This window comes from Rissa tridactyla, chromosome 7 (genome assembly GCF_028500815.1).
Source record: "Rissa tridactyla isolate bRisTri1 chromosome 7, bRisTri1.patW.cur.20221130, whole genome shotgun sequence".
Lineage (NCBI taxonomy): Eukaryota > Metazoa > Chordata > Aves > Charadriiformes > Laridae > Rissa > Rissa tridactyla.
Genome location: NC_071472.1, coordinates 24,942,546 through 24,958,284, shown reverse-complemented (window position 1 = coordinate 24,958,284; position 15,739 = coordinate 24,942,546). Strand labels below are relative to the sequence as shown.

Genomic DNA, 15,739 nt, shown 5'->3' with positions numbered 1-15,739 from the left:
GGACTACGCTTCCCGCCATGCCCCGCGGCGGCCCGCCCGCTCCCTCAGGCGCCGGGGGCGGGCCGCGCTGAGGCGGGCGTCCGGGGCCAGGGTCGCTCCCTCCTGCCTGGTGAAACGCCGCCGGGAGGACCGCGGGGCAGCAGGAGGGTCGGTCGCTGCGCAGAGGTTGGTGAGAGCCGCCCAGGCAGCGGTAACCTCTGCCTCAGGCCGGGCTCCGCTGCCCCAGGGCACTGAAGTAAACGCAGTGCGCATCGGCGTGTGAACGGAAGCATTTTACTCGTTATTTCCTAAAATAAAGGCAGGAAAGTTTTGTTAGTGATAGCTCGGTTATGGGAAAGTGGGATTTTATATCTCCTTTCCTTTAACGCGGGAGAGCGGCGCGGGGCTCCACCTGCAAGTGGCCACCCGGCAGGCAGCGCGCTTGTGGCATCCTCCGCGGGTGGGTGCTGCTGTGGGGGATGGAGGGTACCCGGGCTCGGCGGGGATTTTAAAGGATTTGTTTAAAACCATGTAAAACTCCAGGGTCTGTGGCAACTTCTTGAGATGTATGACGCTTCGTTTGTGCATTTGTAGAGCTACATCCCAAAAGTTGTCGCTGTCATCGACAGCTGCTTGCCAGCAGAGCAACAGAAGTCTGTGGAAAAAGTCGTTTCCCTTCCTTGCCAGAGGGAAGCCAGGCACACAAATGGGGTAATGTGGAAGTTGCTGATCTTCTATGTGTTTCTGTGTTGGTTCTTCGGGGTCTCTGAGTAGAACCTTTGATCTTCCCTGTTACTGTAACAAAAGACGGATTTCTGTGGTTTTCTGGTGCTTTGCAGTTATTTGGATGAAGTGAGCTAAACACACAAACAGGGTGGTTGCAGTTGCTCCTCCAAAGAGCAGGTTATGCTCTGCATACTGTCTGGTGGATCTACAACATCGGCAGGGACTTCAGAGCTGACAGGGCAGGTTGCACCTAAGCAAAGTCCACGTGGACATCCAGAGTCTTGCAGGGGTGTAAGTGAACGAGGTTTGTGTTGAGACGAATCATTTTTTGTTAGGCAATACAGTTACATGTGTAGTATTTTGTAGAAAATAGGGTTGAAAAACAATTTAAATGATTGAAAGATATATTTGGAGACCTAGATGTGTGTTCACTGTGCATGTGTATGTATACATAAAATCAACACAGCTTTTTTTTTCTTTTTTTTCTTCTCCCTATGTAAGCACCAGCCAGCAGAGGGTGTGCAGGGTAACTGGGAAGCCTTATTTCCGAGCTGTGTTTACCATTGATGGCTTCCTCTTGATGTCGAACTTGTGAATAGATTAATTTAGTAAATCAGTTTTGTGTTGTATTCTGCTGTATAAATAACAGGAAAATACGTTAATTACTTCATGGAAAAAAGTGAAAAACGGGGAAAAAGTAAAGGATTGCGCAGAATACTTACACATTTAAATCCCATATCCTACAAACGCTCATTGATATGTGGGAAGACAACTTGTCTCTAAAGTTAAATAACTGTACAGGTATTTACAGGATTGTAGCCTAAAGAATTACTTGTTAATTTGTCTCTTTACATTATGGAATATTTAAAAAATTTATGCTAAAAGTGACTGATATCTTCTTAATTTCTATTGTTCAGATTATTTTAGGCAATAATATTTATAATTACACTGTTTCTGAGTGTACCTTTAGTAAGCGTTACAAACGTGGAACAGTAGAACAATTAACACTGAGAATGTTTTATCTTTTTTAGTTGCATTTTTTTCAAACTGTCTTCATTAGCTTAAAAACGTATTAACTAATGTAGTTGGTTCCCTCATTACTGAGGAGAAAGCTTTCTTTGCTTCCACCTTCTTCCAGGATCAATAGATGCATATGCCAACAAGAATTAATGTTGCAGTTCATGGTCTCAATTGAAGAACACTTTCCCTTTTTTACAGGAATGGTATAATTGCTTCTTAAAAATAAAAGAATAAAAATATAAAGCCTGTAGTTTTATAAAATACTGCAAAAATGGTTTATATGGCAGAATAATTCCAACAGGAGCATCAAGATGGAGAATAGTGGCTGAGAAACAACTCTCAATGGTTACAAAGTTAGGAAATTAAATAATAATATTTTTTTAAACTCACAAGGACTTTTAGCACTCTGCTTGTCCCTAATAGTCGTTTATCTACTTTCTTACTTTTAGAACTGATTATATAGTACCTACATACATTATTTTATCCCAAATAACATACCTACAAGTTCTGTTGCTTATCTCTTGGGTGTATTGTGATTCAAGTAAATGTCTACAGTAAATGAGTAGCTTTATCTCTATCCCTCCCTCTCCCATTATATAAACTATTTCCTCTTTGCTCAACTCTTTAACAGGCTACCTGGAAGGTGGTGTGAGAACAGGCTCTTCCTACTCAACGTTTCTGTACATGTGGTTAAAATCATATCTGGTGGGGTTTGTTTGCTTTTATCTACTGTTGCTTTTTAACCCATCTTAACTGTACAGGAGTCAGAATAAATCAAAATTTTGTTTTGTTTTGTTTTTCTTTCCCCCTTGGTAGTCAGTGCTCTGCAGTGGTTTTACTGAAGTGTCTGTGTGCCCAAAGGGAGGTCTGCATCATTCCTGGAGATGATGCATGAGAATGAAAAACAGTTGAAAGTTTTAGATCTGCTGCATTTGAAAAGTTGTGAAATAGTCTATTGTTTCAAATGTGCACAATTTTTTTGAAGTATATAATTGAAAGACTAATCATGAAGCCCCAAGAGGGCATGTTTAGTCACTTGGTAGAACAGAACAGTACTAAGCATTCACTTAATGAATGAGTCTTGTTGACAGTAAAGTCCCCTCCTCGCCTTCCCCCTTTATTTGAAATATTAAGAAATATTAATATGTATGTGTTTTAAAAATAACCATCAGTAATTCATAGTTATACCTTCTGTGGTGTTACCATTATCTTGAAGAATTTTTCACCTTGTGTCCATGATAGCCACTTGCATCTGTTTTGTGTAAGGTGTTCTGAGTTTTGGTAGCATTTGGTAGTGATAAAACAGATCAGCTGTGCTTTACAGGAGAGCATTGGGGATTAATTGTCAAATGTGTAGATAAGCTTCCGGGTGCCAAGCAGAAGTTCATTGTTTCCAGGACACTTTTCTATCTAGAAATGTAACGTAAGCTGCACATACTCTTCCTAATATAGGCTATTTTATTTCTTTATAACAGAGACTCTACAAGTAGGCTTAGTGATTGGACATGGAAGAAGTTGTTAGCTTTGTAGTTGGAGCTCAGTCAAATGTTAAAATGTTTTCATCCAGTAAGTTCAATGAACTAGGTTCTCAGACAAAAATTACAGGTTTTTTCTGTTCTGGGGTTTTGGTTGTTTTTTTTATTTTATTTTGCCCTCTAACATCTCTTTCAGAATTGATTTTACTCATCAATGATATGGATTGCATATGTTTTGGTGTGTAATTGCCTATTTAAAAAAACAAAATTAGAACAGTTCTTTTCTCCTCTATCTTTCATTTTTCCTCTGTGGATGTGACTGCTCAGAGGTTTTAACGCCAACATCAATTAGAAAGGTTATTATTTCACGTCTAGGTGGCAGTTGATGTGTATACCTTCTTCTGCATCTCCACCTTCAAAAAGCTGTACTAAGCGTGTTGTGTTAGATTGTTTGGCGAGGGGAGGAGTATTAACACTATTTTCTTAAAGTTTCCCAACTAAACTGAGGACCTGATCCATATTTGTAACAATGACAGAATTCTAAAGGCTAAAAGCCAGTGCTCTGGTGGGGAAAAAAGTCTTCCATGTTGCTTTTCAGCATGGTTACCAAGTGCATTGTTTCTTTAAAGTTTTTCCTGAAAAATAGTTGTGCTACCTAAAATATAGGCATTTTTAAAGTAATTCAGTTTAATTATAATATCCTTAAAGATGAAGGTTGCATTGCTTTCATTAATAATCAAACTTAAAGCCTTCCTGACCATGTCTCCGAACAAGTAAATGACTCCTAGTTCTTTCAGACATTTCTTCCTGTCCTGGCTTCAGGGTATATCATCTTATCTGGCAAAGAGAAAGGGTGTTTCCCCATTTCATTAACAAAATCAATTAGAGAAACAATCAAGCAATGATTGGCTTCTGAAAGTATAATTTAGGTTTCCAAGTAATTGAGATGTTTTTTGAACTTTTACTTGCCAGATTGCTCATTGATCTCATGATCTATGGATCACTCTAACTCTCAGGGGTATACATGCATATCTCCAAGGAATTGCTGCACGTTTAGCACTGCATGCAACAGTAAACTCCTCAGCCTGCTCTCCTTGCATTTTCTTGATGTTTCAGAATTTATCAGCTAAAATTGTGCAATTATCACTGAAAGGATCGTGTTCTCATAAAAAGAGCTGCATCTCTGGATTTTACTGATGCAGGATGATCTTAGTCATCTGACTATAATTCCCATCTGTGCATCTTTTCATGTTCTTACTGAGATATTTAGAAAACCAAGAAAAAATATGTGACTAGCCTAGCAGCTGAATCATTGTATTTTATGTTGAATATCAATGCTGGCACAGGAAATGCAAGATACTATCTCAGGTCCTTTTGAATGATTGAAGGAGGAAGAGAACATGTAAACAGTTTGCAATGTAATCATGGAATCTTTATCCAGGCATTTCTATAATGATAACAATTTTAGGTCAGATTGTGGTTTGGCGTTTTGGGGTGTTTTCTACTTGTTTTTGTTTTCAAGAACATTGCCTTTATGTAAATTACACATTCTGCAGAAGTTGTCATGGTGCGTTAATTTTCATGTCTGGTAGTTATTTCATAGTATTCCATATATGTTAATAATTATGCATTATGTTATGAAAAATGCATACATATTTTCAAAAACAAAGCATGAACATTTTGTAGAAATTAAAGTATAAACTGGAATTGTTGTAGTTGCTGAGACACGTTAAAAAAAAACCAAAAAGAACCATAATAAACTCGTTAACATTATAAGAGGTTTTAATTTTTTAATAGGGCTAAGCGTTAAATTTTCACTCTGTGGTGATGTCCCATATCCTGGTAACACTGCAGTCGCAGCAGACAAAATTTATCAGTGTTTTTATTTGGCATTGACAGCCAAAAGGCAAACCCCATTTTATTTAGTCTTTGACAAATAAAAAGAAATTTTAATCTTTTTTCCTTATTTTATCTGTGAGCTTAAAATGAATAAACAATGCCCTTTTTAAAGCATGACTCATTCCAAAGTACACCTTAAATGAAGGATTGTTCATTTAATTGAAGTGATTCCTTTGCCAGGCTTTGTATTGATGTGTACAAATTAATCTTTTTTAATTCACAGTACAAGACTTGTGATCAAATGGTACTGTTTTCCTCAAGATAAAAATCTTCATTTTGTAACCAATTTGCATGGAATGTTTCTAATAATGTCTGTATTTAAACTGTGCCTGTTCTTTTGTAACAACATTTTGTATTTCCAGTGCGTTAAATTTGTATGTGTGGTTTATACAGAAACAGCACTCAAAAAGGAAGGAAAAAATAGGACTAAGAATATTTTTTTTTTTAAAGTCATATGCAGAGCACTTGAAGGAAAAAAGAACAAAGGCATATCAGGGTAAAAGTAGTAGGAGGGGTATTTCATTTTACTCATCTCCTAGAAAGCCTACATTAACAAGATGCAAAAAAACCCAACAAGACAAAATGCTGGTACTAGCTACACACACTTGTTAGCTTTCATTATTAATACTGTATGAGGAGATTCCAAGTAAAATATAGCAATATAAGAGAGAATTATACATGTAATAGAAAAATCTCAAGCACTTTATAATATACATGAATAGAAATTTAACATTTAAAACCATTCATTTCAAAGAGGGCATTAAGCAGGGATCAGGAGAATACACGGCAGAGATTTTGGAAGGCTTTCTGGTGCATAATGTTTACACTTAAACAAAAACAAGATCTCTCATTTCCTATCTGAAAGTGTAAAACCACAGTCACAGTTCTAGAATGAAATTTTTTGAAGATGGTTACCTAGTGAGTGGGGTGAAAAATGTCAATCTCAATGACAGTATGTACTCACTAGAACAAGTGGTTTCTTGATCACTTCTTGCTTGTCTTCTTAAAGGTACAGCATCAAATTTGCTTTATTTGTTTACTGTGTATTTCATTTTTTTTTCCTCCTGCCTGATAGGACTTTGAAATGATACCAAATAATTTATCTTTCAACTGGTTTCATTCCAGGACTTTGGGTTTATTTGGGCTTTCGCCGCACTGAAGGGATGTTGCTGTTTTCTAAAAAGCATTTAAATTGATATGATAGTAAAAGATTATTACTAAAGTAGATATTGGTGCTTGATTATTTGACCAGTTTCTCGTGTAAGTGACATAAACAATTAAGTTACAGCAAAACTGTAATTTGAGTTAATTGTGTTTTCAGGTCTCTGAACAAAATGAATTTCATTACAAGGCTTTCTGCTTTATGTCTGAGGAAAAGCAAGATGCAACAGAGGCACCAAAGTAGTAGACGACCAGCTGTTCCACTTGGATCACGGATTTTAACTGATCCTTCTAAGGTTTTTGAACATAACATGTGGTGAGATGTTTCTTCAAGGCTGGTTTTCATATATTTTTTGTATATTATTTACTACGGTGAATAATGGGGTGTGCGTGTATATAACAATGGACTGCCAGAATAGACGTTGAAAGGTAGTGCTAGAGAGAACTTGAGACTGTCACGAGTAAACTGACTGTTACAAGTTCTCAGTGACTTGCATAAAAAGCTGCTGAGCAAGTAGTTAGTCATGGAATGAAAGGCAAAATAATGTAATAGATCAGTAATGAATTCAGAGACAGAAAGTGCAGGGGATAAGTAGTCTATGTTATAGTGGCAGAAAGTTACTAGTTAGGTAAAATAACGTTGCATGCTGGATTAGCGCTGTATTCTAAAATTGTCACCTTTTCAAAAGGTATTTGTGTTCTTCTAAAGATCTACTGAAGATGTTACAGGTAGGTCAGCAGAGATTTCCACACACTGAACAATTTCAAAAAAAGTAAATTGAGTCTTAACATAAATAAGCAATCTAATAGCAGAGAAAACATTAACATGTAGATGTTAACAAGAATAAGAAATTGCCCTGGTTCGCAGATTACATCTCCATCTCTAAAAGGTATTTTTATAATTAATGGGGGCTCAGAAAAGAATGAGAATGCTAGTCAACAGAGTGGGAAAACTGAGATTGAAAAGGCTAGGATCTTTGACTGTGGAATGGAAATGAATACAAAACAGTAAGTGACAGAGGGAAGTGTTAGAAAGATAGAAGAATATCTAAATCTATCTAGAAAGTAGAATATCTACCTAAGGTATTTGGAAGACAGGAACTTTTATTCCTATAGTTCATAACTTAAGAGCAAGGAATATTTGAAGTGGGGAATTTAGAAGGTATACAAGAAATTATTTTCTACATAATTTGTAAATGTATTTTTGAATTCTGCCACACACCATTTTTGAAAGCAAGGATTTAGCAAAATCAGAAAAGCAACTGGATGTGGCTATTGATAACCAATGGATAACATAACATAACATAGGAGTAACACATTACAAATTTCAGGGTTTAAGTTTACTTCATGAAAGTAATCTGCAGTTCTTACACCTTCCTCAGAGGTGTCCCCTGCTGGCAACTGTCAGAAGTTATTGGACAACCTTTTGTTCTGCAATGAAGTTTCGAACTTGATGGGTTTTTAAAAATTATTATTCTTTTTAGTAGTCCATTTTATTTGTTAATTGGTCCATTTTACTTTTTAATCTAAATTATTTCAAAAGTTCTCTGATAAAATTCTGATAAATAAAAAGTTTTTAAGAGAAGAGTACGACACAGAAGATTGTCTTCTGGTCAGTAAACTAATATCTTCATTACTCTTTTTAATCTCTAAATTTGCGTTTAACTCATGAGGTAAGATATGCAAATAGATCTGTCACCTATCACTGTTTTCTAAACTAGATGTCCCCAAGCCATGGTCCCCAACACATACTACCTTAAGGCCAAATCTGGAGTTATCTATACCTTGGTCAAGGAAGCTGGAAGCTGGCTGGTTATTGTGTTAAGAGAGTGTAAAATTTATCTCCATGTTTCATAAATCTATATGCGGTGTAGTTCTTAAGCATCTTCCAGACTCATGACCTCCTGCTAGGTGGAAAAATCCTTTACTTGGGTGAATAGGGATTCAAAGGTAGTCTCATTAGTAAAAGATTTTAAGAAAAAGGCCACCCTTTTTCTAAAATATTGTACCTCGATGAAACTCCATTTTGTTTCATTTTTTAATTTTCTTCCAAATAACTGATCACGTGTAGCTTCCATTTTTCTTCCTAGCATTTGGTGACAGCGTAATACACAGTTATGAACTGTGATGCAGGTGGTTGGGATGGATTGTGAAGATGGAGGTTGAAAGGAACAGGGTTGTTCAGAAAGTGGATTTGCAGGTGAATCCACATAGCTCACAAGGGAAAACAGGTGAAAATGAGTTGGAGCAGCGGCTGCATGGAAGTTGCAAAGGTCTTGATAAATCAAGAACCTGGCTATGAAGTGAGGGTAGCTCCTTGGATTTGAAGCTGGCTGAATCAGTAGGGTTATCACTAGGGAGATAAGGGGGATCAGGATGAGTGGTGGTCGAGCTAAACAGATCATGCAGGGTGAGCATGAGAGATACACTTTCCCTAGCATCAATATATGAGAAGTTATGTCCTTTTGTTTTCCAGTCGTCATCTTTGCTACTTCATAAAGTGGCATCCTTCTTTTTGCCTGTGTGTGAATTGTCAGGGAGCCAAGAGCTGCTACCACTTCTGCTAAGAGTACTAAGCAAATTAATTTTGGGAACTAATGCTTTAGACATTTGCTGTGGTGCTTTTCTGTCATTTTGAGAGAGAAGTAATGAGTGATGCTAAACAATGGAGCAAAAAAAGTCTGCTTCTATTCAGGTTAGTAATTGGCATAGTTTTCACATGTTAGTTTTCAGCAATAATTAAACCCTTTGTCAGCAAAAAAGTTAATGGAAAAGGACTAAGTTGAATAAGGTGAACTGAAAGTAGCACTCGATCTCATGTCAGGCCCACTCATGTTAACAGTTCCTGGTGTGGTTAGAATGGATAGCTTGCTTTGGTGCTGTCAATGCTGCTTAAAACACTTCTGTATTTAAACACTTCTGTGCTTAGAATTCTTCTGTATTTTGTGTTCTTGCCAGCTTGTATTGCTGAAGGAGCCACCTCATTTGAAGCATTCAAACTATGTAAATAGTTTGCATAAGAACTATGTTACGTCCCCTGTTTTGCAAATTTTGATCAAGAAGTGTTGCTGCAGTCCTGTCATTTGGGGTCTTCCATATAGAAATTTCTAGGAAAGAGCCAAAAGATCTTTCTTCAGCTTTATGAATTTCCAAGGAGGGAGAAAAGGCGAAAAAGTTGTTGATAAAGATGGAGGACTTCAGGCACCTATAGTATTGTATGTAGAGTCCTGAAGGGCCCTGACAGACACACGATGATGGATTAAAATTGATCAGCTAAAGCTCATACCATAGCAAGTCATCTGTCAGAAGGGTTGGCTGTATATTATTGCCATCTGAATAATCCTTGGTTTCAGCTTGCTAGAATAGGCAAGGTCAAAAATGGTGACAGCAGTGAGGGAAGCAAGTCTTTCCAAGAGGATGGCTGCCTAGTAATTCTTCAATCATTCAGTTTTATTCTGCTACAGCACATCTGTCAGAGCCTTGACACTGCACAGGAACATTTGGTATACGAACAAATACAGGAAGGGGAGAGGCAACCTGCTGGGGACAATAATGAGAAATATTTCAGTAGAGATGCGGAAATCAAGTCTGAGGCAAGCAGACAAATACATACCAATTAGTCTCCCACAATTAACAAAAGAGGAACGGTGAAGGTCTAAGAATTAAATTACCCATATATCACCAAGCATGGAACAGGAAGATGCTCGTTCGCTTTTAGAGACAGTCAGCTCTTTTCAAGTTGGCACTTTGTTCCTTTTCCCATAGTAACCAATGGAATTTTAGTCATAGGCTTTCAGTTAATTGATTTCAGTAGGATTAGGATCTAATAGATTACTTGAATTACGTTATCTGATTTCTAAAACTGTTCAGACTGGACAATTTGGAGGGTCAGCTGATTTGCTCTTAAAAGCTGCCAGCAGGACGTTTTTGGGTACTTCCCGTTGTGGCCTGATCCAAACCCAGAATCTGCAGGGAAGGCAGTCTAGTCATCAGGGTCAGATCTTGGCTTTTCTCTGTGACCATTTAGTGGATTAATATAACATTTAGTGAACCACTTTATACAAATACAGATAGCATAGACTCTGGAACCATTGCAGCACTGCTTGTCTTTTCTTAGGAATGTCTCATTCTTCTTTTATTTCTAAATGTTTCCTATCTCTGTTCCCCAAATAAGTAAAATCCTATTCATCAATTCCACCTGTTCCACTTGAATAGGTGGATTATGCTCCCTGTTTCAGAAACAGCCGATTCCTTTACTAAATAACCTTTGTTCTTCATCATAAACATTAGTAACGTAAGAAGTTTCTTGCATCAGGGTGTTTGTTGACAGGTCTATTATTATACCCAGCTAAAACCAATTCTAATGTAACACTCAAAACACATTCCTATAAAGGCACTCAATTTAAAAGATATATGTTAATCTTATTATTAAGAAAAAAAATGCATACTACTTCATCCTCTTTGCAGTTGAAAGATTTTTCATAATCACTTGAGTTTTACCTAACTAGTAATTAATTTTTTATCTATCATACACTGAAACTTAGTTTTTAACTCTCTCTCCTTGTGGTCATTTGCTTGCATTCAAAAAGAAAATGTATTTGAGACAGTGTAGCTAATTTGTGTCTGTTTTCCCTGGGAAAAAAAGATTATGGAAAATCCTATTTAAAGGCTGGTTCTTCAACTGCCTTTTGCAGGGACCACATGCAGTGGTCACAGGAAGAAGAGGAGAATGCCAAGGAAAAAGCAGCAGAGAACTCACTTGTAAAAGTCCACTGGGAAGACCAAGGTAACAAATTCATAATTTCTTAAATTTCCTATTTTAATGCTATTTATTCAAGCATTTAAAGATGCTTTAAAATCCAGGAAGACTCTTTTTATTTCTACATTCTGTTGCCTAAATGTGTTGGTTGGGGTTTTTTTTTTTCCTTTGTTGCTTCAAAAGATTGTCTCAAAGTGTGTTTTTCTAGCAGTTCAGTTACTTATTCAAGCAATTTTGCATTTTGGGGGGGTAATAGGCTCTATGTAAAACAAGTAAATCACTATGGTGCAGTTGTAAGTTCTGGCTGCTTTTGCAGTTCATAATAAAACTCCTACTACACAGGACTGTTACTTCATCAAAGGGAATGATTTGCAGCCAGCTAGGGTGCTGGGGATGACAGTTCCCATGTACAATATTCTAATGCTTTTTAATGATTTGTGGACTGTTTAGAGAGTTAGTGTTTGTATATTGCACCATATTTCAGTTAAGTGCCAAGAAAGTTGCACTGGTCCCAACTGGTCCCAGCTTGCTGCCTTGACCAGGCTGAGCTGGGAGTACTTCAGGAAGAAGTGTGTTCACTTTGTGCGGAAGGTGTTCCAATACATCATGCAGAGTCTGCTCTGTAAATGATTAAGGAATTTTGTGCCTGTTTTCAGAAGGGAAATTTAAAGTATTCTGCATTTCTGAAGAATGATAACTCTAGGTTCAAACTGGCAAACTAAACTCTAGGATATGTGCTAAAGCTGGAGTATCAAGTTGATAGTACCATAGAAGACTGGATTCTTAATTTGTTCCTTTATTAGAAAGATATACTGAAAACAATTACTTGGGTGTCCTGGGACTCAGTTTACTTAGTGTGTCTTGAACCTGTCAAATTAGATAGTGTCATTATGATCCTGTGCTCAGTTTCATTGATGTAACTAGGGCACATGTTGGAGTTATTTGAATTACTTGTGAACGTGTCTTGGATTGTGTGCCCTTCATCACTTTGAATGCTCTGGGATTGTCATCCTGCCCTTTCCTGTTACCTGTCGCATTCTTTATCTAAATACAGGAGTACAATGTTTGTTTTTAAAAAATAGCATCTGATATTTTCATTTGGTTTGTATAAAAAGCTGAAAAAGAGCTCGTAATTGAAAAGTAAGCTGTGTAACCATGTGTCTCATGGAACCTTTCATTCTTCGTCTACAATCAATTAAAACTTAGTTTGTGTTGGTGATAAATGGAATAATCAAGCATTTGTCTATGGCCAAGAAATACAAGAATCCAAGGACGTTTCCTATGAATGCCCCTCTGTTTAGAACTTGAATAGGTGAGCATTGCTGATAGTGTTCCTTCAGAAAGCTTCAGCTTCATTCTGCAAGTGGAAGTACATTTTGGCCTATTTATGTAAACAATGAACTAGACTGAAACTAATGAGCAGGTTATTTTGGGGCCTTGGAAACTACAGTAAGGGGAAAAAGACAAGAAAGATTTCAACAATGCTATTATATCACTAAATTAGAATAGTTCTGGTGAGCCTTGTTAAAACAAGAGAAGTTATACTGAATGAACTCATGTTACTACCTTTAGGAATCTGATTTGCTTATTAGCATGTCCAGTTTCTTCTCAGGCATGCCTGCTAGAGTATGACAGATTCTGTTAAAGGAGAAAAATCGGTTGACTAAGGTTTTTTTTTTTTTGTCTCAAAAGGTTATATGTTTATTAGCTTTGTAATTTTTGTGTGCTTTGGAAAATGTAGTAGTCAGGCTACTTAAATATACAAAATGAACCAAAAATTCATAATAATGCATGCATGGTTATTACACAGTGGTGTAGGAGTGACCAGTGAAAGAATGGAAAGTGTTCTTCCACTTTAATCTATGTGATACCATACTAATACAATTTAAAAGGCTGACTTTAGCCATTGCTTTCCTTCAGTTCTGAAATCTGGAAAACTTGATGAGAGTATAAGTACAAGGGTTCTGAGCAGACTTGTAGAAAAGTAGTGTCTATAACAAGGGGTAATAACGATTCAAGAACCTTTTGAGTAGAAGGTTTGTTTTTTATACTGAAGCTGAGCAATCTATGAATGTGCAACTTGCACTCTTGAAATCTGGTATATAAGACCTCAGTCAACTCTGCTTGTACATTACAAAACAAATCTGTACAATTGCTCTGCATGCCTGGATCTTGCCTTTTAATAATACAATTGGATGTATTAAATGTTAAATTTTAAAAATTATGCAGATTTCTAGGACAAGGCTTTCTGCCACCTCCTTGCCATTTCCCACTGCCTGCCCGTGTCTGTAATGATAATTTTCAGGCTTGTTTATCTCTGAAATGCTGTAGCGATTTAGGAAATAGTTTGTTAAGACTTAAATGAGAATAGTAGGAGAAATGCACCATATATTTACTCTATGCATTCATATTAAAAGAATTAATGGGTCAGCGTGAGTAGGGACAAAATAGAAAATACAACATATTGTATGATGTACACTGATCAAGAGAGGTCAAGGATAACAAGAAACAGTTCTGTAAATGCTTTGGGAATGAGAGGGGAAAAAACCCAAGAAAAAGGTTTGGTTTGGTACTTAAGAGGGACAAGGAAGGGAAAACCATCAACAAAAGAGACATTGAAAAAGCTGTTAATTCTTATCTTTTTATCAGCCTTCCTTTGAAAGGGTTAGCTGTAGTCCAGCAGCTAGCACAATTAGTGCTAGCAAGAAGGAGGAAAGATCTTGTTCTCGTACTGAGAAAGAACATGTTACAAAGTACATCCACAGAGTAAATGGATGACTGCAAAAGCAGAAAAGAGAATATGTACTTTTTTAAAAAGGGAGGTGGGAAAAGAGAAGAGACAGAGAATTAGTTTCAATTCCTGGAAAAATACTGGAAGAGATAATTCAGAGCTTGGGTTTGGAAGAACAAAGGAGATGAACGCTGGCCAACAAATATTTTTCAAGAATAAATCATGTAAAATCAAGCTAATTTCCTTCTTGGAGAAGGTTACAAGCCCTGGGGATGCGGAAAAAACAGCAGACGTCCTGAAATTTATCCTTAGTCAGACTTCTGAGTTGCTTTACTTGACATTTTCATAGGTAAGTTAGGCAAGTGAGAGCTAATGAAACTGCTTTTGGGTGAATGAATGCCTAGAGAGATCCTTTCAGAATAGAAGGCTGTTTGTTTCATGTCCAGTTCTGCTTGGTATTTTCATTAGTGACCTCAGGAAATGGGAGACTTGAAGATGATATTAGGTGAAGAGATGTTTCAAGCATGGTGAAGGACAGGATTAGGATTCAGAAAGATCTGGACAAACAGTGGAAAAAAAAAAAAAGGATCTGAAAGATATAAATTTGCTAAAAATAAATGCAGAATACTTTGCTTAGGAATAATTCCTTGAACAAAAAAAACAACTAGGTTCTGGAACAATTGGCTAGGTAGTCATTTTGCAGAAGGAGATCTGAGGGTTGTGGTGAATCACTCGCTGAATCAGCAGTGTCATGCTGTTGCAAAATGGCAATCTGGGAGTTATAAACAGGATTATAGCCTGTATGCCTCATAAAAATATTCCTTTTGCTCTGCGTTGATAATGCCTTTACCAGAATACAGCACCAAAAAGTAGTAAGTCAATTGGAGAGAATCTAGAGAAGAAAAATGAAAATGCTCAGAAGTCTAAAAATCTTTACTTCTGTGGAAAAAAGAAGAGAGTTAGATTTAGACAATCTAGAAAAGAGATTGTTTATGGAAGACATAGTAAAAGACTTCAAATAAGTAAATAGGTGTTGCAAAGAGAAGAGAGTAAACTTTGCTTTATCTGCCTGGTCAATGGGACAAGAATTACTGGACTTAAATTGCAATAAGGAAATTTCAGGTTAGGTAGTGGAAAAGGTTTCTAACTGTACAGATGGAGAAGGACTGTAACATATTACTGAAGAAAGTTGTCAAACCTATGTGAAAGGTGGTATTTCTGTGGAGAAGGGGTATGAATTCCCTGACTGGGTAAAATTCCTTCCAGTCCTATTTTTTGACATTCTAACATTCAGCTAGAATGTTTTGTGAATTAAAAGTTAACACAAAGGTCTATTGTAAGACTCTGAAGTGTTTTCAAAGTAAGAAAGCCAATATGTTGCTGCTGGCTGTATTATTATTTTCTGTCAAAACTACATTGTTAAATGGTTAAGAGTGAATTACTGACAATTGGCTATGAGGTAGCGTTTATCACTCCAGTTCACAGAACTGGATTTCTAATTGATTTTTTTTTTTTGAGAGGTAACAAGCTACCAACAAATCCGCAGTTGTTCAGAGTTTTGTAAATCATGAAATTAATTTCAATTTAGTATTTCTTAAATAGGAAAAACATGGAGAACATTTAATTGAAAAGATGCATTGCTTTTATCATTTGAGACATGAAGGCTTGTCTTACGAATACTTATTTTGATGATGCTGTTCTATTATGTCACCACATTTAAAAAAAAAAAAACAAAACAAAACCCAACAAAACAAAAAAACCCCAAAGATAATGCAGAAACCCTGTCTGCCCCATCCGAAGTGACATAAAATAAAATTAAACCCTCCTGGGAGTAATTTTGAGCACAGATTAAGGTAAGACCCCAAATCCATATATTTTTATTTATATCTGGGGAACTATGGATTTTTAAACTGTAAATTTGGGGACCAAATTCCATGTTGCTTTACAGTATTTTGTAGCTAAGCTCATATTCACCAAGTTTTTATTTTG

General features: G+C 36.7%; 1 protein-coding gene across 12 annotated transcripts in view; it reads left to right on the top strand.

Moving 5' to 3' along the window:
* Positions 1–15,739, top strand: part of METTL8 (methyltransferase 8, methylcytidine) — a 118,124-nt gene that overhangs the window by 76,280 nt on the left and 26,105 nt on the right. For 5 of the 12 annotated variants that reach the window (XR_008467596.1, XM_054207940.1, XM_054207937.1 and 2 more), the window contains exons 3-4: positions 6,421–6,576; positions 10,955–11,046. Coding sequence is in view for 11 of the 12 variants with exons in the window: in XM_054207940.1 (XP_054063915.1) it covers positions 6,421–6,576; positions 10,955–11,046 (248 nt within the window). In the remaining variant the exon portion in view is untranslated. Of the gene's footprint in view, positions 1–30; positions 440–573; positions 691–818; positions 1,010–1,619; positions 2,431–6,420; positions 6,577–8,350; positions 8,461–10,954; positions 11,047–15,739 lie in introns of those variants that run through there. The other 7 variants (XM_054207935.1, XM_054207932.1, XM_054207930.1 and 4 more) reach the window with 7 other exon arrangements.